At 41.3% G+C, this 24393-nt stretch overlaps 1 protein-coding gene across 2 annotated transcripts in view; it reads left to right on the top strand.

Annotated features, from left to right (window-relative positions):
• The first annotated feature begins 306 nt into the window (after nucleotides 1-306).
• Nucleotides 307-24393, top strand: part of DGKB (diacylglycerol kinase beta) — a 452380-nt gene continuing 428293 nt past the window's right edge. For both annotated transcript variants that reach the window (XM_073333808.2, XM_073333809.2), the window contains exons 1-2: nucleotides 307-419; nucleotides 1655-1922. In XM_073333808.2, the coding sequence (XP_073189909.1) occupies nucleotides 1853-1922 (70 nt within the window). In that variant the 5' untranslated portion in view covers nucleotides 307-419; nucleotides 1655-1852. The remainder of the gene's footprint in view (nucleotides 420-1654; nucleotides 1923-24393) is intronic.

Genomic DNA, 24393 nt, shown 5'->3' on the forward strand with positions numbered 1-24393 from the left:
CCTTAAAACCATGCCCCCTTTTCGCACTACCTGAGGCTAAGCACCCTGGCCCCCACCCTGACTGCTCCTCCCCATTTCCCTCCCATACCACCACCCTGACCCCAACTTCTATCTTCCCCCAGAGCCCCCATCCATATACCAACCCATATACCAACACCTGACCCCAGTCCCCTCCTTGTAGAAGCAGCTTGTCTGCAGCTCAACACTGGAGTGACTATTTGCTTCCCTTGCCTTCTGCTATCACTGTTGCAGCTCTTTGGGTTTGTTTTTTTGTTTTTGTTTTTTACATAGCACTGCTGCGTGTTCCTATCGTCGTCCTTCTCTTCCATGCCCTGAGCAAGTTCCCGCAGCTGGAGTGGAGCTGTGCCTGCAAAGCATCTTCTCCCCACAAACTCAGCAGATCCACCACTACCACCCGGGTACTCCAGGCAGGAGCCTGTTTGTTGCATGGAGCCAGCTACTGCCCAGCTGAGCCTGCCATGTGAGCTCTTCACACTGAGCAAACAGGAAGAGCAATTTCAAAACTTCCTGGGGCTTTAAAAGAGAGAGCCGTCTACATGTGTACCTGGCTGCAGGGCAGTAGAGTTCAAAACGGTGATCGGAGCAGTCTCAGTGGGCATTGTGGGATACCTCCTGGAGGCCACTTAGGGCAACATAAGCAATGCAGTGTCTACACTGACACTGTGTCGCTCTAACCATGTTACCTTAAGCTCTGCACCTCTCCTTGAGATGGTTTTGTTAGGTCAGCGTATCAGGCAAGTTAAAGTGGTGGGAGGAACATTGTAGTGTGTACACCTCCATAGTTAGGTTTATGTAAGCTGCCTTTTGTGGACTTAACTTTGTAGTGTAGACAAGCCCTAAATGTGATCAGACATTCTGCAGTGTAATTCAGGATTCAAAATTTTTCAAGGTGATATGGTGTTGCACCAATGTATAAAAATAACTTAATTTAGGAATGACCCTTACTTTTAAAAAAATTATCTTACATTAGGTGAATTAGACCTACCCTCTTGCTCATTTCTCTTCTTGATTTCTGAATTGGTTTACCCAGATACAGTAATCAAATCTGAGACTGAAAAGAGATGCTGTCTGTTGTTAGATACATTTGTTTGTCTTTCTTTTCTAGTGCACCAACCTCTCCTGATGTTGTCCTTCCTTTCATTTTCCTCTTCTTCTTTGACATGATGAAAGGGAAAGAGTGGTCTTCTTCTGTCTAAATTCCATCTTCATCATTACCTTAGCCCGACTCTCTCAATTAATACTACTGTTACCCATCCAGTGTACCCCCCATTAGTAAGCATGCCATCCTGTCTGATTGGGATGAAAACTGCATAAAGTTGGATTGAGACTGGGCAGTAGTTTTATCCTGTTGCCTGAATTGAACCATCGTAGTGTAACTATGTTTATACTAACAATTGTTTTTTTAGAGATGGCATATGAAGATTAAAACCCTAATTATAATCATAATTTTAAAAATTAATTAGCATTTACATAGCTACTGAAAAATGAGATTTGGAAATACAAATAGAATAGTAGTAATTTTAGAATATTAATATATTTGAACAACTATTAATCTCATCATTATTAGCAAAAGTTGTACCAATTTTGTACTTGGTATGTATATTTTAATTATTTTCCCCTCTTCTTTTAACAGTGCTGTAATTCGTCATTGAAGCCACATATTCAAAACAGTTTATACCATCAAACATTGTATATAGACTGATTCTATGTCTCATAAACTCTCTAAGCACTGTGAATTGAAACTACCAAACTACGTGGAATTTGCAAGCGACTAACACCTGGGTCAAATGGCACATTTTTCTGATATTTAATAAGGAGCCTTATCGCCAATATGATGAACCGGGAGAAGTGGGTTAACCTCAGTCCTTCAGAATTTTCTCAGCTTCAGAAGTATGCAGAATGTAAGTACTTATTGTTTGAAATTTTCTACATAATTTCACTGTTAATTCAACATTAAGTCTAATTCAAATTGAAATGTAACACAAAAGATTGTCCTGAGGCTGTATGATGGCATGTTAAATTTGTATTCTACGGTGACTGAATTGTATTTATTTTTTATTCATTACCATGTAAGAGCTTGAATTAGACTTTGTCCCCAAAGATTTGGTTTCTAAGTAAATTATCTTTTTAGCATAGATGGCTTAAAAAGTTTTTTATGAACATAGAGGGTTTTCAGTTTGGGAAGATCTACCTATACTGATTATTCATGGATGGGGTATGAAACACCTCTGCCAAAAGGACTGTGGACTATCTGGAAGCCAATTTGCCTGCCATGTGGTGTTAAGCTTACTGTTTCACTTCACAGGCATGTAGGATTTGGAAGTGGTGTAGAGAGAGCATGCTCAGCCATCAGTGAAACAAGCATTTTGGCTTGTACTATTGCATTAGCTTCTGGTGGATGCAGGGAAATATTGATTCATTTTAAAAGGAGCATATCCGGTTCTTTACCAGGAGGATGGTTTCCAGTGTTGAGACACATGAAGATACAGTAGGGATTTGAAAGTGTTGAAAATAGGAATGTGTGTGACTCCTGTTGTTTTCAGTGGAATCTGTTAGCATGCCTTAGTGGGAGGACTAGGATTTTATAAAGTAAATTATTTTACCCAATCTGAGGTTGTATGGAACAAAAGGATGTTATGTCTTCCAGGTGCTTTGTATCAGTAATAAAAGTTCTCACACAGTAAAGATAATTTATTCAAGAGAGTATTGGGTCTGCCAGATACAACCCTTGGTTTGAAACTCTAACCAGGTGAAAGTGTTCTCACTGGATGAGGACACTGGTAAGAACATTTTTCAAAGTGTGCTCAAGAGTTCTTAATTTAAAATGTGTAGCTTCATAAGAAACACTACTTAAATATCCGGTACAATATTTTCACAGTATCTCACAACTTTGACTGGGTTTGAACCATTTCACTCAGAATCCAACTACTGAAAATAGTAAAACTAATGTTGAGAAAAGAGGAGGAGATATTTTATGGCAGAAATAGATTACAGGATATGTTTCCAGTGCACACTAAATATGAGTCTTGTACCAAATACCACTCTCAGAAGGATAAAAATTGTAAAAGAACTGAGCTTTAAACAAGGTGAATGTTTGGGCTTATGGATTTAACAGTTACTGAAGGAATAAGAATAGAAACATACACAAATATTTTGACAGTCTAGATGAGCTGGCAGATGTAATATTGTAACAGTAATAAGGAATGATACAATATATATATTAAAGGGTTTTATTACCGCTATATATATATAGTTAGAACAATGCTGACTGCCACAGTGAGAGTTCTAGGGAGTCAGTCAGCACAAGAATCAAATTAATAGTGCCAGAGCTACGTGCTTTTGGATCCACAATAATATTTGTAATATGAAATGAAAACACATATTGGATACTGTAATATCTCCATGGGAACTGAGAAAGGGTTAAACAAGCTCCAATTGTTTTTTTTTTCAAACGGCATGTTAAACATTTTTATGAATAACATCATATTTTTGAGATGTTATTTATGAAAATTATAAAATATATCAGTGATTCACTTGCCAGCCACAGACTATGACATGGGATTAGCATTTGCAGTTTCTTGCATTTAATTTGATGTATAAGCTTAATTTTCTAAAATCTTAACTAAATTATGTTATATATAATTTTAACTTTTCTGAAAACTCTTAACAGGTATAGTAGTTTGTAATCGAGAAAGATAACATTTACAGTTTTTATTTCAGTTAGTGCTAATGCATATAGTACTCCTTTGGGGCCTGATTCAAAGCCCATTGAGGTCAATGGATTTTGGATCAAGCCATTAGTGATTGATAGGACAGTCAGACACTTTTACCAATCCTCACTGAGATCAGGCTAATGCTTCCACAGCAAAACAGGGTGAACAGGGTTTTTTTTTTTTTTTTTTTTGGGAGGGTGTTTTTTTTTTTTTTTGGCTGAGAACAATAATATAAAATCATGCTTTAGACTATTTTAACTGCAGTGTGTTGGCGTAACTGGTATGGTACACTAAACCCTTTTAGATATTTGGTAGTGTATTACATGCACCAGGAGATTGAAAGAAACCTTTTAAAGCACTTCAGCATTTCATTTCAATATCAATTTTTTAATATTTTTTAAATATAATTGAAAGAAATTTTGACAAATAGAAAAAATCAAAACATTTCATTTCAAAATGGTTGAAACAAAACATTTAGATTTTTTTAAATGTAAAAAATTTGGTGAAATTGACATGCATTTTCAGAATGTTTCAGTTGACCTGAACTGTCTTGCTCACTGAAAAAAAGCTTTGAATGAAAAATTTCACCTAGGTCTAGTTTATAGCTTGATCCTAGCTTTGTTAGAGGTGAGGACTGATAGCTCAGTGAATGTAGTCCCTAAAACAAAGGCCCTGCTTCCTCAAGGACTAAGCCTTAAGGACTTTCCCAGTTTCTATTAGTGTGGATTGAGGGTAAAGGAGAGTATTCACCCAGATTCCTCCTCATTTGCTCACAATCACAAGAAATGTCACTTAAAGTTACCCAGAAGTTGGAAATAAGTGTACATCTCTCAACTACTATGTTTAAATATGATTATAGCTGTCATGTCCTTAGAATCCAACTGTGGATAGGACCTATATAAGTAGCACATTGGGGATTGCCGTCATTGCAATATAGTGGAAGGAATGTGGTATCAGATTAAAATAATGCTTTCTGTACTATCTATTAAAATTTTTTTAGTGGATGATGTCATGCAGGGCCAGTGACTTTCACAGTTTTGAACGCCTCCTTTCCGCACTACAAAAACAAATAGACTAAGAGTAGCTACAGAAATTCCCAATGTGGAGACAACACTTTATTTCCAGTTTAAGATCTTTCCTTCTCCTGGTGTCTGTAGAGAGATGTTTGTAGAAGATTATAATTTAGAGATGCTCCCTCATAAGGACAGTATTCTGAACATAGGAATTTGGAGATGTGCCCTGAAGGTGGGCGCTGGGGACACCCCATGGCTGAGGTCACCAGAGATGCTCTCCAGTTTGTTTTATTAAAGTTTTATTCTTTCTCATTCACTAGTTTGTTATTTAATGAACCCCAAGATCATTACAGTCTCCATTTTTAATTAATTTTCTGCTTCAAAAGTCTATTTGTGGAGCAACACAAACTTTCATTTAAAGAGAAGGAAAGTGAATTTGTGGAAGTGAAAGTACATTTTAATTCAGATTTGTCTCTTCAGTAGCTAATGACTTTTAAAAAATAATAATTGTTCCAGATTATAATTATTCTTTTGTCTCCTCCAGTCTGATCAAGTTAAATTCTCATAGCTGCTACTCTTATGAAGAAGGGGTAGTGGAAGGTTGTGGGGGGTTTGTCCTTTATTGGTTTTAGAACACTGAAGATAAAAGAAAAATTAAAAAAAACTATTCTCTGAACATGTTATGATTATGAAAATAGAGTAGATGCCAAATCCTGAAGAGCAAAGCGTAGAGAAATGCGTACAAGTTATAACTCACGGAGTAGAAGACCAAGGTATACCTCTTCCTATTAAACCTTCACAAGTGATCACCTCTTTGCCCCTGTCTTTGTTCTCTTTGCTCCTGAACCTTTTACTGTTTGTTTCTTTATTTCTTAGTCCAACTGAGTGATCCAGTTCCTGTTAAAATCAAGGGCAGTGTTTCCATTGAATAAAAGAGGAATTTGGATCAGGACTGTATTCTTGAAACGGCAAGATCTGCACATGAAAAGCTCTTATTGAAGTTGGTGGGTATTCTGTGTGCAGGATCAGGCCCCTAGTCCAAAAGGAGAGACCTTGCCTCCTTGAGTGCTTTTAAAGTGCCAGGTGCATGTGTGATGCTATATTATTAATAACAATAGCAGCCTGGATGGTTAGGGTAGTGAGAAATGTCAGTGAAGCTGGGGTGATGTAACTCTCCATTGTGATCACATCACTATGTGCAGGACTGGTTTGGGAGGGTCAGTGCTCAATGGGACATCTCATTTTTGTGAGCTAGGTATTAGAATCCTCATTTTCAGAAGGGGAAACTAGGGCATCAGTGGGAGATTTGTCATTGATTTAATCATCCTAAAATATGGCCTTTTGTTTAATTCCAGAAGCAGGATTAGAAAACAGTGCCTTGCTCTTAGGCTGATCTTGCTCTCCTGAATCATACAGCATGTCTTGCTCCTGAGCTGCTCTCTTTGTGACCAAAGGGCACAGTGGCTGCTCAGGCACCCAGTTGGGAGGGAGCTTGCTACCACCCTAGTGCCATCAGTGGCAGCTGAGTCAGTGCTGCAAATTGATCTAGCAGTACTAAAAATAGCAAAGCCACAGGTCCTCAAATCCCAGCCCTAAATGGCAATAATGGGGGGAGTATGAATAACCTATAATCTTTAGGGAAAATCACAGTGACAAACTTTTAGTCCTGGAAATTGGTTTTAATAAATTTTATATCTTCAAGAGAGGGATAGCTCAGTGGTTTGAGCATTGGCCTGCTAAACCCAGGGTTTGAGTTCAATCCTTGAGGGGGCCATTTAGGGATCTGCAGCAAAAATTGGGGATTGGTCCTGCTTTGAGCAGGGGGTTGGACTAGATGAGCTCCTAAGGTCCCTTCCAACCCTGATATTCTATGATTCTATATCTTTGGCAGGAACACTTCTAGAAACTTCCTAAAAAAAAGAGAGAGAAAGAGGAAACGAGTGCTGATATTTCTAGCTCTTCTGGATCAGGGGTTCTCTGGTTTTGAGATTAACAGGCCTTAAAAGCTGGTATTGTTTCTTACCATGTCTCAGGGTATATCTACACCAGTGGTTCAGTAACTTTAACAACCTGTGAAACCCTTCAATAAAATGTCGTCTCGCGAACCCCATCCTAAAAATGAATATTTCCAGAGATTTTCTCCCTTACCTGAGTATAAATTATAAAAGCAGTGATCTTGGAAATATAAAATTTATTTCTTATGACATGCTTATTACACACTATTTATTATTTATTATTATTACATTATGAAAATGGCAACACTTTTCCAAGATCTCACTTTCGTAGCTTGTATCACTTTGAATGAGCCTGTTTTAAGACAAGGCTCCTATGTTTCATCAAGGAGTATCAGATGTGAAACAGCATAAAGATATTTAAGAAGCCAATTCAAAGAGTTCCTCCTACACAAGCATTCAGGTCTGGAGCAGTCCAGGCAAACAACTCACGTTACAACAAAGCTTAAACTTGTTCTTCATAGTCATTTTAAAAACAATACTAGCTGCCTATTTAATTTTTAAAACAGCAAAAAATATCCACCTCCCTTTCCATTTCTTAAAAGGAGTCTTGAAGTTTAAATCTCCTCAGTGTGATAGATAGGTGTGCTTTGATCTGCTTAGCTCTTGCAAGTCCAGGAGCTCCGGGCTGCTGGCCCCGTGCTGCCTGGGGTCTCTACGGACTGCTTTGTCTGCCATTAGGGAATTTTTTCCCGCGAACCTCCTGTAACATTTCACAAATCCCCAGGGGTTCATGAACCCCAGTTTGGGAATCACTGATCTACAAAGCAATAAAACACTCACGGCTCGCCCTTGTCAGCTGATTTGGGCTTGCAGGGCTCAGGCTGTGGGGCTATCAAATTTACAGTCTAGATGTTTGTGCTCAGGCTGGAGCCTGTGTGCTGGGACCCTCCTTCCTGAGTCCAAGCTATAGCCCAAGCCCAAATGCCTACACTGCAATTTTATAGCCCCAGCAGCCAAAACCCCGTGAGCCTGATCCAGCTAAGCCGGGCAAGCTGCAGGTGTTTTATTGAAGCATAGACATATCCTCAGAATCCTGAAGGACAAAAGGTGTTTCCTATCCCTTATTGAGGCTTGATCCATTAGCGCAGTGGACTCTTCCCATATTCTAGGCTGAGAGGGAAGTCTGTCTGAACAGATGTGCTAAGAGAAAACCCAAAGAAACCTCTAGGACTTTGCCTACTACTGCAGCCAAGGTGTTGCAGCATCAAGTGATACTACCTTTGAACATAAATTGCTTTGGCTATTTAAAAAAAACCCCTAACCAACAACTTATTATAGAAAACATTATTTGAGAACTAATTATGCCTCTGTCATGTTTTTTGCATTTATTTTCTCATTATCTACTTTTTTTTCTTATGGACATTTGCATGCAAGCAGGCAAAATCTTTCATTTCTTAAGAGTTCGTCTGTTCCTGTTGCTCATTCCCTACATGGAGGATACAGGGGGATAAATATAACTGCTTTCGGTGGAATTGATTATGATGGCACAAACAAAGAATTACAATGTCAGTTCAGCAAGCTGAGAGGAAACAAACAAAAAATCCTGGAATTGTGTAATTATGACAGAATATCAGCTTTAATTTTTTTTAAAGTTGTGAGCCCTCTTGGTTATGAAGAAATGTTTGAAAATGTATCCCATCCAAGTGTAAGCAATACAGTCCTGTCTTGAGTCAGCACACAACCTGAAACAATAGCTCTGAGAAGTGGGAACTGCCTTATTTGGCTCCATCAGATGTTTACTGCAGGGTCCACTGGCTGGAAGGCCCATCAACATCACCCTAGTAGAGGAATGTTTGTGGCAGGAGGAGAGGTGTGCATAGATCCTGGCCAACCCACTCAACAGATATATCCTACTGCTGAGTGGGCCCTTCTGCTGCTACTTCTGCCTCTCAAGAATCGGGCAAAGCTCCCATCCCTGCTGCTCCTGAGGGGAATTGTTGCTGTCCCGTGTCGGGAGAAGGAGACCCTATGCTGTTTCTTTGCCTCTGTGATGGGGCGTGGGTGCAGCAGGGCTGCATGATGGATCCCGCATATCAAGGTGGTACAAGGGCCCTGGATTGCCTTATTCTGGCTATGCTTTCTGCTAATAAAGCTACCATTGTTCACATTCAATTTGACTTATTCATTTAAATAACAATTTGAGTCATATTTTTAATATGTTCACGGTTATATGCATTTTCATTGTTTTTGAAATACTGAAAATAAACTGCTCATTGTGTTGCTTTGGAAGAGTTTTATTGGGACATTAAGGAGTACCACTATGTAGTTCTGTTGGCAGCATTGCAAATTTTATTGGCTGTTTTGGGAGTTTATAGATTGTCTGCAGAAAGACACTGCACTGTAGTATATAATTTATTGCTTAGTAAAGCAGTTTGGAATATACTGGAAGAATATACTGCCATTAAATGCCAATATTATATAATATGGTACTCTTTTATATGGTTAACAAAATAATAAGTTTCATTTTTGCTTAAGGGTCAGATCACTTTATATGAAACCTTGCATATATTGAAACTGAATCATGTTTAAAAACAATTTGTTGTCTGATAAAGGTGCCATATCTTGGATTGAATGTAATTGTGATGGTAGCTGTTGATAATTGATTTACTTAGAAAAATGTAATAGGTCAGGACGCACTAACTGGTCTATTCAGAGATAATGTGGTTTTACCCAGAAAGACACACTGAATAGCCTTGGAATTCTGAGACTTTGCTTGTCTGTTGAAATTTAAAAGTATTCCTTTTTTATTAATTGAATACTATATGAAATTGATAGAGTGGACAACTCCGGCCTTTAATTTCTCTTTTATATCAATGGCTCTTCACAGTGGTAACGGCAGAATTTGGCTTCCTTTCTTTTATCAGAATATTAGTTAATAGCGAATATTTTTGGCATATAGGTGTTGTCATGGTTGCTTGGAAGGAAGCACCATGTATCCTTAAGTAAGGAAAACTCAAATGAATGAAGGGAAAAAAGTAGTGATAGTCTGGAGTGTCACAAGAGAAGGATGAGGACTTTAGATAGTACATGATTTAAGTTAACCATGTACTTGGATGCTCCCCAGGGAAGCACTTAAGTAGCTGGGAAATTATTAAAATGACACTAACGAGGATGAGAGAGGATTGAATAGGTAAGGAAAGGGGTCAGGGCTTTATGGACCAGGATGTAGGTGGTTTAGCCTGGTGGTCAGAGCAGGAGTCAGATCCAGGGGGCGGAGCAGGCATGTAGTTTGAAAAACAAAGCCAAGGGTCAGTACCAGAGTTAATTGCTGATTTACTGGAGTCAGGAATCAAAGCTGGGTCAGATACCAAATGCCAGAGGCAAGGGTCAAGCCAGAGTCAAAAGTCAGAGCCAGGACTATTAACTGATGACTGAAGCAAGATGTAAGGAAGGAGCTGGAGGAGAGGCAAGGAGCAAGCACAGTGGGATTAGGAGTGAAGGCCGGGTTGAGACAGGAGCAGAGCAGGAACAGTGTTGGGTGTAGGAAACAGGCAGAAGCAGAGTCCAATGCAAAAGGAAATCACCTGGTTGCTCAGACAAGTTCCTGTGTCTCCTTCTGGCTTAAATAGTGAGGTTGGGCCAATCGGTGGAGCCAGTTCCTGTGAGTGGTGCCTTGGCTCAGGCTGTAGTCCTACTAGATTCTTGGTCCACCAGGTTTTACCAGACATTAGATGGAGGCCAGGATGTGATGGCTGTCTAGGAACCATCAGGCCTGGGTTTAGGACCTGGGACATCCCAGAAAACAGAGACCAGAGCAGTTAAGGGAGTTAAAATATGCGTGCCTGATTTACCACTGCATTAGTCCAGTTTTATGCCAGTGGTTGCAAATAGATATTGGAAGTGCAATTGTGAGCCTCAATGAGGGAAGAAAAGCATTGCTGTTTTGGAAGAAAAATGGAAGAGCTGGAAGAGGAAAGGGGAAGTGTGTACTGGAGCAGTGGTGCCCAACCTTATGACACAAGAGGGTCATGTAAACCTAAGCACAACCTTGTGTGTACCAACAGATTCTACATATTTTAATAAGATTTAAAGTCACCTGTATCCATATATATTTTAAGTTCAGGTTGTTTTGTATGTATTTAGATAGAAACAACCTATATACAGTATTGTCCGTTTAAAAACAAATAAAGAAATCGGTGCATAAAATGTGTATCAGAATGATAGAAAACAGAAAAAAAAACCCATTAATTAATCTGCTGTTAGTATATTGTGTTGAAGCAGGCTGAGGGCCTTATGAAATGCTCTGGTGGGCTGTGTACGGGCCATAGGTTGGGCTCCCCTGTACTGGGGGAAGTCACCATGGTCCCTGGAGTTTCTCCAAAGAACTTTTAACAGTAAGGGAGCATAGGCCAAGGAAGTGGATTGAAGTATGAACAATGGTTCATGGAATGAACTGAGTGATAAGAAAGCAAATAAAAAAAAATTAAATTAAATAAGAAAAAACGAAGGGGAAAAGGACTGAAAGGAAGAATATCACTCTTCAGAAAATATGAAAATGGCTTCATATTGAATTTCAGAACATGTTTTTAAAAGGGTTTGCAGACCAAGACCCATGGGTGCCTGGTACATTTACAGCTCCGATATTAAATTAGTTACTGGAGAGGTCAGGAAGCTGAGAGAGATCAGACCTCAGAATGGAATGAGTTTAGAAAAAAATCAGAATAGTGTTGGAATAGGTTTATAGAGAAAAGAGCAGTAGAGGCAATCCAGCAAGGTAGCTTAGCTAAAGCTCATAACACTTAATTCAGAAATTTTTGCTTTTAATGAACATTTGTATACAATGAATAGTAAACATTTGGTATGAAACAGAATGACTGTGACAAAGAGTTCAGAGTAACAGCCGTGTTAGTCTGTATTCGCAAAAAGAAAAGGAGTACTTGTGGCACCTTAGAGACTAACCAATTTATTTGAGCATGAGCTTTCGTGAGCTACAGCTCATTTCATCGGATGCATACCATGGAAACTGCAGCAGACTTTATATACACACAGAGAATATGAAACAATACCTCCTCCCACCCCACTGTCCTGCTGGTAATAGCTTATCTAAAGTGCTACAGCTCACTTCATCGGATGCATACCGTGGAAACTGCAGCAGACTTTATATACACACAGAGAATATGAAACAATACCTCACTTTAGATAAGCTATTACCAGCAGGACAGAGGGGTGGGAGGAGGTATTGTTTCATATTCTCTGTGTGTATATAAAGTCTGCTGCAGTTTCCACGGTATGCATCCGATGAAGTGAGCTGTAGCTCACGAAAGCTCATGCTCAAATAAATTGGTTAGTCTCTAAGGTGCCACAAGTACTCCTTTTCTTTTTGTGACAAAGAGCCGGATCAGATGAAAGGAATCCAAATGACATCTACTGAACAGAAGAAAACTGTAGAGATAGGGTAAACAGCTCTACAAGAGCTATTGCATTTTCTGTGGAAGTTCTCTGTAAAGATTCTGCAAGTGTATAAAAGAAATTTCATACTGAAAGCTGTTAACTAAGTAACGCAATCAACATTATTTTAATTAGCAATTAGCTAGTAGTTGTGGTAAAAGAATGATGGCTTACTTCTAACTTCATGGCTTTATCATAAATGTAGAGCCATGTGTCCCTACCCTATGAATTTTGCATGAAGCTAGACTTGCTGAATCTTGTCATGTTGCTGCTTAAATCCAAGCTCAGTAATCTGTAGAAATGGTCAAGCACATGTTCTTTTTAAAACATATTACTAAACAGGATTGCAATCACACTGCTATGGCTTTTAAATAATAAATGCTTTAAAATAATGTTGCAGTTTTGATATAGACCCTTAAAAGAATGGCATTTGTAATAAGTTGTCACTTCTTTCATAATGCACTCTAATACTTTCCAACCAATTCATATAGGCCCTGATTAATCAAAACAGTTAAGCACATGATTAAAATTAAGCACTTTCTGAAGTGTTTTGCTGAATGTGGATGGTTGTAAATATGTGATTTAAAGTTAACCATGCACTTATGTTCTTTGCTGCATTGGTGTCAAAGTCTCTATCAGGGACTTTCAGAGTAGTAGTTGATTTTATGGCACTCCCACAAGACTTGTATTAGTTAAGTACAATGAGTGATTTACAGGAGGGATGCTGACCTTTCTTTTAGATTGTAAGCTCCTCAGAGCAGGTGCTGTCTTTTTACTGTATACTTTGCAGCACTGAACACATAGTGGGTGCTAACCACGCATGTGGTGCAATTAATAAGCAGCTCCAATTGCCTTTGCCATGAATAACCCAAGTTATTCTGCTTCTCATCTAGCTCAACTCTCCTGCTATCCCTTTACTCAGGAGCCAAACAAGACCCGGGGTTGCTTTAATTTTCCTTCTTCTCCCTCCACACTGCATCAGTTGTCTCATCTACCCACAAAACCTGTGATAGCTGTATCGACTATGTGTAACTTACAAAAACAACATGACAACTGTTGAAACAAGTTAGCAGACAGAACCTCTCCTTCTCTTCCTGACACACGTCTGAATTGCCTTTCAATTATTCCAGGCATGAAAATGTAAACTGTTGCTCAGGATCTGTCTTAAAATCAAAAAGTTACACACAATTCTGCATAATTAGGCACGATCCAATGTAATCACAAGCCTCAATTATTTTTTTTCCTGGAAACTGGTAATACCCTTTTTGTATTACAGAAAGTCTTTATTTTGGGGCTGAGTCAGACCTCTTTGAGTTGTACATCACCTCTAGTAGCTTAAAGCTGGAGAAATTACTCAAAATGACTGTGTTGAATTAAATTAATGAGCCTAGTAAATAAGGAAACTGGACATCTATGTATCTTCAGTAGTTTACACACTGTGTGCATTTCGGTTTTCCAGCATGAGAGGAGAACCACATATTGTGCCAAAGCTTGACTTTAAACTGAAAATACCTAACTGTTCTCTATAAATCCAGGCTAGTTGTGAATTTTGTTCTCTGTAAACAACTTAAATCTCCAGTTTGACTGTCCCCATTTTTAATTGTATTGATTTAATTTACTGTCATTGGAATGGATTATACAGTAACTCCTTGCTTAATGTTGTAGTTATGTGCCTGAAAAATGCTACTTTAAGCAAAATGATGTTAAGTGAATCCAATTTCCCCATAAGAATTAATGTAAATGGGGGAGATTAGGTTCAAGGGAAATATTCTTTGCCAGACAAAAGTCTGTCTGTCTCTCTACATATACATACACATATACACAGTAGAAGTTTTAAACAAACAATTTAATATTGTACACAGCAGTGATGATTGTGAAGTGTGGTTGAGGTGGTGGAGTCAGAGGGTGGAAGAGGGTGGGATATTTCCCAGGGAATGCCTTACTGCTAAATGATGAACTAGCATTTGGCTGAGCCCTCAAGGGTTAACACATTGTTGTTAATGTAACCTCAATCTCTACAAGGCAGCACGAATGGAGGGAGGAGACACAGCAGGGCAGTGGCTGCAAACATTCCCTGTGGAAATTGAATGTGATGATGAACCCACACTATCCCACTGGAGTGCACCACTCCCTCCACTTTCCAAAGTGCTGGGGGGTGCGTGTGTGTGTGTGTGTGTGTGTGTGTGAGAGAGAGAGAGAGAGAGAGAGAGACACACACACACACACACTCACACACCCTGTGTGTGTGTGAGAGAGACGCACATAGCCCCTTTAAGTACACTGACCCCACTCTAAGTACACTGCCTTTTTAAATAGATCAGCAAATTGAGACAGCAGCTGCTGCCAGCAAGCTCCCTCCATCCTGAGCCCTGTCGTGTCCCCTCCCTGCTCTGTGGAGATGAGGTACAGGAGTGAGGAGAGGGGGGCCACCCTGACATCAGCACCCCTCCTTCCCTCCCCTCCCCCATCCCCTGTACAGCAAGCAGGAGGCTCCCGGGAGCAGCTCCAAGGTAGCGGGCAGGAGCAGCATGTGGCGTGGGGGGGGGGAGGGAGAGGAGAGGGACACCTGAACTGCCCGGCAATTGATAGCCTGCTGGGCAGCTGATGGGGGGCTGCCGGTCCACCCTGGTTCCAATCGCCCACCAGCTAGCTGCAAAGGGCTGCTCTTTCTGCAAGAAGTGAACAAAGCAGGTGGCTGTCAAACAACGTTATAAGGGAGCTTTGCGCAACTTTAAACGAGCATGTTCCCTAATTGATCAACGTAACAACAAAATAACGTTAACTGGGATGATGTTAAGTGAGGAGTTACTGTATTTTGAACTGAGATTGTGTTGTATCCCCCTTCCTGAAAAACAAGATACTGATCAGGTCTGATTTGCATCGCCCCACTGGCATGCCCAATGGAAGGCTGAAAGTGAATACCTTATGTAATGGTTAATGTCCCTAGTGGCAGTTATGGCCAACACTGAGCATTGGGGAGAGCAGTAATAATGTGTGTTCCTTGGGGGTAACCATAATTGCCATTTGGAGTCATTAACAAAGAAACTAAACTGGGAGGCTTGTATTTACTTTCCACTTTCCATTGGGTGTGAATTATAGGGTGCCATTAGTTAAGCGAGGCAGGGAGAGCACTTAGCAAAGTAGTGGTCTGGGAAAGCAAATAATCTATTTAATTTATTTCTTATCCCATTCAGTAGATTTCACCAGGCAGCTAAGATGGGTGTCTAATTTTCATATTCAGCCTTAGGTTTTATATACTGATCAATCTGAGTGAAACTGAGTATCTTTCTCTCTCTGTATAACTATTCAGACTCAAAGCCGAATGTTTTGGACAATGAAAATAAACGGAGTTTTTGAATTAAAAGGTTCTGGAAGGTTCCACGACATGTTGGAATGGCAGTTTAGGAGTAGGAGATGTGTAGGTAGGAAGGGTAGTTGAGAAAAGCAGTGGCAGTTGGGATTTGCAGTTGACAAGAGGCAGGAGGAAGGAGAGGCAGAGAGAGAAGACTAAGAGGAAACAGGGTAATGTGTGCAAGTCATGGATTTGTGAGTGAGTTGAAAGAAGGAAGAGACCAAAAGGAGGAGGCAGCAGAACCAGGGAGGAAGCGAAAGCAGAGATAGGGTGGAAAGAGACAAACAGCTTGAGAAATGCACCTGGATGCTTTTTACCTTGCTGAGACCATCTGGTTATCCAATGAATGTATTTGTTTTGCTGCATGCAAATTAGCCACACAATCATCTGCAGGCTTCTAAAAGACTTGACTGGCATTGAATTCTAAAGAGATTAATAGTAATCCAGTCCTTAATTCTTACAAAGGGATCACTCCCCCACAAGACACAACTGGCTGAATCAGAATTCTTCCTCTTAATTTTCCAGCTTTTACAAGACAAAGAACAGCACATATAGTGCATGATGAGTCATCTTTGTGATTAAGGCATGCACATGACAGCATCTATATTATACTAACCAGGTGAGCCAGTCTTTTATCTAAGTAAAAGGGGCCAGAAAACTGCCAATAAAAGGATCATCGCATACTTGTAAGTTGTATAGTACGGTGCAATAGGGGATAAAAATAAAGGACTTCAGTAATAGTTTTATTCTAGATATAGGTACTTACTGAAATACTAAGGCCAAACTTAAGTGTCTATCTTTAGGCACCCCTCAAAATGACCTAATTGTAAGAAATTTGGAACACTCAGGGAGCTCTTGCTGACTCAAATGGGAACATTAGGTACCCATGTTGAGAATCTTGGCCTAAGAACTTAGTTGTGAGATTGATTTTGCTGGGATAAACATAGGTGAACCCCTGCACCAACCTGGAGCCCCATTAATTCCAGTGGAATTCTGCCTGGGTACAGGGTTACATGTGTTCACATCTCATTGCAGGATCCGGGATTGATTTGCAGAAATAGTTACACATTGTAAAAGAAATACACTTTTGTATTAATATCCTCCATTGTGATATCTTAATTGTTTACTGACTCTTAGATGTAACAACATAAAAGATAGCTAAAACATTTAGGCAGAGATTTCCAAAGCTGCCTTAGGGAATTTGGGTGCCCAAGGAAATTTGAATGAGATTTCAATGTTCAAATTCATTAAGCAGCTTGGAATGTCTCAGCCTTTAAATCTGTATTTAAAATGGAAGTTACCTTCCTCACTATCAGACAGGTAGCCATGTTAGTCTGGATCTGTAAAAGTGGCAAAGAGTCCTGTGGCACGTTATACACTAACAGACGTATTGGAGCATAAGCTTTCGTGGGTGAATACCCACTTCGTTGGATGCATGCAGTGGAAATTTCCAGAGGCAGGTATAAATATGCAAGCAAGAATTAGGCTAGGGATCACAAGGTTAGTTCAATCAGGGAGGATAAGGCCCTCTTCTAGCAGTTGAGGTGTGAACACCAAGGGAGGAGAAACTGCTTTTGTCGCTGGCTAGCCATTCACAGTCTTTGTTTAATGCTGAGCTGATGGTGTCAACTTTGCAAATGAACTGAAGCTCAGCAGTTTCTCTTTGAAGTCTGGTCCTGAAGTTTTTTTGCTGCAGGATGGCTACCTTTAAATCTGCTATTGTGTGTCCAGGGAAGTTGAAGTGTTCTCCTACAGATTTTTGTATATTGCCATTCCGAATCTGATTTGTGTCCATTTATCCTTTTAAGTAGGGACTGTTCAGTTTGGCCGATGTACATAGCAGAGGGGGCATTGCTGGCACATGATGGCATATATTACATTGGTGGACGTGCAGGTGAATGAACCGGTGATGGTGTGGCTGATCTGGTTAGGTCCTGTGATGGTGTCGCTGGTGTAGACGTGGGCAGAGTTGGCATCGAGGTTTGCTGCATGGATTGGTTCCTGAGTTAGAGTTAGTATGGTGCAGTGAGTAGTCGCTGGTGAGAATATGCTTCAAGTTGGCAGGTTGTCTGTGGGCGAGGACTGGCTTGCCTCCCAAGGCCTGTGAAAGTGAGGGATCGTTGTCCAGGATGGGTTGTAGATCACTTATGATGCATTGGAGAGGTTTTAGCTGAAGACTGTATGTGATGGCCAGTGGAGTTCTGTTGGTTTCTTTCCTGGGCTTGTCTTGCAGCAGGAGGCTTCTGGGTACACATCTGGCTCTGTTGATCTCATAGACTCATAAATATTAAGGTCAGAAGGGACCATTATGATCATCTAGTGTGACCTCCTGCACAATGCAAGCCACAGAATCTCACCCACCCACTCCTGCAATAAACCTTTCACCTAAGTCTGAGCTATTGAAGTCCTCAAATCATGGTTTAAAGACTTCAAGGTGCAGAGAATCCTCCAACAAGTGACCCATGCCCCATGTTACAGAGGAAGGCGAAAAAACCGCAGGGCCTCTTCCAATCTGCCCTGGAGGAAAATTCCTTCCCGACTCCAAATATGGTGATCAGCTGAACCCTGAGCATGTGGGCAAGATTCACCAGCCAGATACCCAGGAAAGAATTGTCTGTAGTAACTCAGATCCCACCCCATCTAACATCCCATCACAGGCCATTAGGTCTATTTACCATGAATAGTTAAAGATCAATTAATTTCCAAAATCATGTTATCCCATCATACCATCTCCTCAATAAACTTGAGTTTAATCTTAAAGCCAGAGAGGTCTTTTGCCCCCACTGCTTCCCTTGGAAGGCTGTTCCAGAACTTCAGTCCACTCCTCTGATGGTTAGAAACCTTCGTCTAATTTCAAGTCTAAACTTCCCAATGACCCATTTATATCCATTTGTTCTTGTGTCCACATTGGTACTGAGCTTAAATAATTCCTCTCCCTCTCTGATATTTATCCCTCCGATATATTTATAGAGAGCAATCATATCTCCCCTCAACCTTCTTTTAGTTGGGCTAAACAAGCCAAGCTCCTTGAGTCTCCTTTCATAAGGCAAGTTTTCCATTCCTCGGATCATCCTAGTAGCCCTTCTCTGGACCTGTTCCAGTTTGAATTCATCCTTCTTAAACATGGGAGACCAGAACTGCACACAGTATTCCAGGTGAGGTCTCACCAGTGCCTTGTATAACGGTACTAACACCTCCTTATCTCTACTGGAAATACCTTGCCTGATGCATCCCAAGACCGCATTAGCTTTTTTCACGGCCATATCACACTGGTGGCTCATAGTCATCCTGTGATCAACCAATACTCCAAGGTCCTTCTCCTCCTCCATTACTTCTAATTGATGCGTCCCCAGCTTATAACTAAAATTTTTATTAATCCCTAAATGCATGACCTTACTCTTCTCACTATTAAATTTCATCCTATTACTATTACTCCAGTTTACAAGGTCATCCAGATCCTCCTGTATGATATCCCGGTCCTTCTCTAAATTGGCAATACCTCCCAGCTTGTATCATCGGCAAGCTTTATTAGCACACTCCCACTTTTTGTGCCGAGGTCAGTAATAAAAAGATTAAATAAGATTGGTCCCAAAACCGATCCCTGAGGAACTCCACTGGTAACCTCCCTCCAGCCTGACTGTTCACCTTTCAGTATGACCCACTGTAGTCTCCCTTTTAACCAATTCCTTCTCCACCTTTCATTTTTCATATTGATCCCCATTTTTTCCAATTTAACTAATAATTCCCCATGTGGCACCATATCAAACGCCTTACTGAAATCTAGGGAAATTAGATCCAGTGCGTTTCCTTTGTCTGAAAAATCTGTTACTTTCTCAAAGAAGATCAGGTTGGTTTGGCATGATCTATGTTTTGTAAAACTATGTTGTATTTTGTCCCATTTACCATTAACCTCAATGTCCTTAACTGTTTCCGTATATCCTTGTGTATGTATTGTAGTTTTGAGAATGCTTGGTGAAGATCTTGTAGGTGTTGGTCTCTGTCTGAGGGGTTGGAGCAAATGCAGTTGTACCTCAGCGCTTGGCTGTAGACAATGGATTGTGTGGTGTGTCCGGGGTGGAAGCTGGAGGCATGAAGGTAGGCATAGTGGTTGGTGGGTTTTCAGCATAGGGTGGTGTTAACGTGACCGTCACTTATTTGCACAGTGGTGTCTAGTAAGTGGACCTCCCGTGTAGGTTGGTCCAGGCTGAGGTTGATGGTGGGGTGGAAGCTATTGAAATCATGGTGGAATTCTTCCAGGGTTTCCTTCCCATAGGTCCAGATGTTGAAGATGTCATCAATGTAGTGTAGGTAGAGAAGGGGAAGCGTTGTTCCAGGTCAGCCATAAAAATGTTGGCATATTGGGCCATGCGGGTGCTCATAGCAGTGCCACTGGTCTGGAGGTATATATTGTCAACAAATTTGAAATAATTGTGCATGAGGATAAAGTCACAGAGCTCAGCAACCAGTTGTGCTGTGGCATCATCAGGGATACTGTTCCTGACAGCTTGTATTCCATCTGTGTGTGGAATGTTTGTGTACAGAGCCTCTACACCCATGGTGATTAGGATGGTGTTTTCTGGAAGATCACTAATGGATTGTAGTTTCCTCAGGAAGTCAGGGGTGTCTCAAAGATAGCTAGGAGTGCTGGTAGCGTAGGGCCTGAGGAAGGAGTCTACATAGCCAGACAATCCTGCTGTCAGGGTGCCAATGCCTGAGATGATGAGGTGTCCAGGGTTTCTGGGTTTGTGGATCTTGGGTGGTAGATACCCATAGAGCCCCGACCAGGGTTATTCTATGTTGATTTGTTCCTGTCTTAGTGTAGGGAGCGTCCTGAGTAGATGGTGCAGTTTCTTAGTGTATTCCTCAGTTGGATCTGAGGAAAGTGGCCTGTAGAATTTGGTATTGGAAAGTTGTCTGGCAGGCTCCTTTTGGTAGTCAGACCTGTTTATGATGACTCCATGTTGTCTGGCAGGCTCCTTTATCAGCCTATTTGATTATAATGTCAGGGTTGTTTCTGAGGCTGTGAATGGCATTGCGTTCTGCATGACTTAAATTATGAGGCAAGCAATGTTGTTTTTCCACAATTTCTGCCTGTGCACATTGGCGGAAGCATTCAATGTATAGGTCCAGACTGTCATTTCGACCCTCAGGAGGAGTCCTTCCTCACTATGCCATTTATGTGTTTACTTTGACCTTTTGGATGATCATTTTATTTCTTTTAAAATTAGAGTTCTCAGAAGAAACAAGGTTGTGGGTTTTTTATTTTTTGTTTTGTTTTAGTGAGGTAATGTATGAATGTAGACAAATTAATGTCTTTGCTATTTGTGAATGACCACAGACTTGAGATATTTTGACAAGGTTCTGGCATATCTCTTAACAGTACAGCTAAAGGGTTGGGGATGACATTACTTTCAGCAGAGTGAATCTGCATGACATATGATATGCTAAAGCCTTGACAGCACGAACACTGCAAGCAAATAAATAATCTACTCTGTCAGTTCTAATGCACATATTCTCAAATGTACCTTGTGTCTGCATGCAATCAACGTATAAATTAATGCATTACTCTAGTGCCAGAATGAGGTATGGATGTGGCTATGGGTTTACTCCTGGGAGAATTCTGTGTCATTTCACATGAGCAGAATTCATGTTCCCCACAGATTTCTTTGCTCTCCCACAGAAAAATGGCTTTCTGACAGGGAAGCAAAGGGAAGCTGCAAGAGCGGTCATGCACCACTCCCTAGTGGAGCAGGTACATCGTTTCAGGCACCTGGAGCAGCCAGCGGAGAGGTAAATCACTGCAGGGCTGGGACACCCCAGGCAGTGGCTCCTACCCTGAGCCAGGATCATCTGCTAGAACTGGCTGGGCTGGAGGCAGCAGAGGATGGGACTTCCTCTTCCCCTGCAAGGAGTGGCTGGGGTTGTGTCAGACCCACCACCAGAAACCGCTCCCAGATGCAGGAAGCTCAGCATCCTCCCCTGCTTCCTGCCCCCATCACTCCTCAACTGTGGGGGGAAGGGTCACTGTACGGGTAGTTGCTCCCCGCATCTACCCAACCCCAGTACATCCAGACCTCCTGTACCCAGTCACCCCTATCAAACCTCACCCAGTACATCCAGAATCCCCCTAGCCCTCCATACCCGAACCCCACCGAACCTTTACCCCTGTATCTGGAGTCCCCCTGCCTCTGGACCCCCACCCCTGTATCCCCACTGAGCTCCCTGCACTCAAATTCCCACCTGATGCCCCACCCTCTGCACCACACTGAGCCCACATATTCAGACCCTCATGCCGCTGACCCTGAACTAGCTGCACCCAGACTCTCTCACCCCAACAAGCCCCACTCCCCCAGCACTGAGACCCCCCCCCACATCCAGACCCCTCCACTGAGCCCCAACCATCTTCACCTGGAAGTTCCTGCAGAGTCCCGTTGTCCCTGCACCTGGAATCCCCCCAACGAGCCTTGGTGCATCCAGATCTGCCCCCCATACCTAGACCCCACACTGACCTGCCTACACCTAGATTGTCTCACACAGAATCCTCTCACCCCACACTGAGCCCCTCCTCACTTGGATCCTGCCTGGCTGAGCCTACCTGCCCCACACCTGGTGTGCACGGTGCAGAGGGGCAGGGCCCCAGGGTGTTTCTTACAAAGGGCCCAGGCCTTGTGCTGTGTCGGGGTTAGGTGCAGCCTGACTGCTGAGTCGGTGTCCCAGGGGCGGGGGGCCTGCAGAATGATCTCCCACCTTTGTGCAGCCAGTGGCCTGTGCTGGCCACTGCCATGCTGGAGCCTCTGCATTTATTTATTGACAAATAAAACTTGCAGAATTTTAAAATATTGTGTGCTGAATTTTTAATTTTTTTGGTGCAGAATGCCCTCAGGAGTATGGATTGTATACATGCCATACAACATGAAGAATTATAGGGGGCACAGTAGTGACCGCCATAAAGTCATATAAGAGTTTTCATTCTATCCCCCTCTATATCGTAAATATTCAAAAACTCTTTCACCTTTTTGCCTGAAATTTATCAGGCTTGGTCTCTGTCCAAAAGTGCATGTGTTTGGGGAAGGTTTTAATAAAAATGGTTCAACTCTTTTGGCATACAAGGTGCATGGAGAAAAATGCACTTTCCCTGTAAAAAAAACATTGAGTTGAAATGTTGTTGTAGAAAGTTGAAAGTTAGCATCTTGCAACAGTGCTGAACAGACTGCATGATTAAGCTCATGTAGGCCATCTACATTAACAGCTGAAGAGTCCTGTGGCACGTTATATACTAACAGACGTATTGGAGCATAAGCTTTCGTGGGTAAATACCCACTTCGTTGGATGCATGCAGTGGACCTCCTCTGATAAATAGCACCTAATGTTTTATTGGTTGAACGTGTACAACACTTTGCCACTGGCTAAGTTATTAAAGTACATATCTGAATAAAGATGTGTGCTGGACCATTATTAAAATAAAAAATTATTTGAGCAACAGTATGTAATCACACAAGTCAGGACTATATCATAACACATGCTATCATGGTTACAGGGCAAGTTGTCTCTGATCCCTTGCTGATTTCTCTTGCACCCTAGAGATGTTCGGCCTTGTGCCCTTACCTTTTCTTGAGGTAGACTCATGCAATTCTCCCACCCTTAGACTGGGTCCCAGTCTACTGAATTGACCATGATTTGGTGTGGATTACTCCAGCAGGTCTGATCAGGTTCAGGATCTGCAGTCCTTTTCTTTGGGAGCTTGTAACCCATGAATTGTATTGACCCAAAACAGCCTTCTTGAAACCAAAAGGTTCCTACAGCTAAACAAACAATAAAGCATAGCATAAGAGAAAATGGATTTTAAAAACAACAAAACGTCTACAATTCATTTCTGTCTTACCTAAACCCTGGGCAGATTTAACTTTCCTCCAGCCTTAACTTAGGTCTCTCTGACATGTACTTGAGAGTCTTTCTTTAAATCCAGACAAAGCTTTTTGTACTCAGTTGTCCCTGGGCTTGGACCTTCTGTCCAAAACACAATTTGTTGAGCTCTACGGGAGGTGGAATCATCTCCACCAGGCGAGTTGCTCTCCCATTGTCATGTAAGGCCCCCTGCACACACATACACACCCCAAGTGGTTGCTGAGGGAAATCTTATCCCAAGTCATTGTCCTGCCTTCCTGATTTTTTGTCCAACAGCTGCTGTTAAACTAAACAAATATATTCATTCAGTAAACATTCCTTACAATTAGACAAACATATAGAATATATAATCAAAAATTATTGCACAGCAGCTTCAAATCCACCAAGATGCAAATACTGGTGCAGAGTTGAGGTTCTTCTTACAATCATAATTTCCTAAATTTTGAATGCTTACACATGAAACCTTATTGTTTACCATGCATAGTAGGGCATTTTTTTGTTATAGTAGTATTTTCATTCCAAGAAGGGGGTCTGTTTTAATTTAATAAAGCATAACCCTTTAGAACATCAGAAAGATAGGTGATACAGGGACAAATGAGGCCTCCAGAAACTTTAGGGGGCTGGATGGTCTAAAATGTGATATATTTTCCTGCTCTCCTTTTTGGTCTTTATAAATGACTTAGCATTGCTGAAGGGCTGCCTCTTATATGACTCCTTAGTGATAACCCTCTTTTCGAGAGAGAGAGCAAGAGAGAGAGAAAGAGATGAATTGAACAGATAAAGGGAGAGATGAGCTAGAAAAACAAAGGGGAAAATAATCCCTTTTTCTTCCCAGAAACGGACGCAGTATTCCAGGAGTGGGTGCACCACTGCCAAATACAGAGATAAAATAATTTCTCAACACCTACTCAGAATTCTCCTGCTTATGCATCCCAGGATCTGATTAGTAGTTCTGGCCACAGCATCACTCTGGGAGCTCATGTTTA

This window comes from Lepidochelys kempii, chromosome 2 (genome assembly GCF_965140285.1).
Source record: "Lepidochelys kempii isolate rLepKem1 chromosome 2, rLepKem1.hap1, whole genome shotgun sequence".
NCBI lineage: Eukaryota > Metazoa > Chordata > Testudines > Cheloniidae > Lepidochelys > Lepidochelys kempii.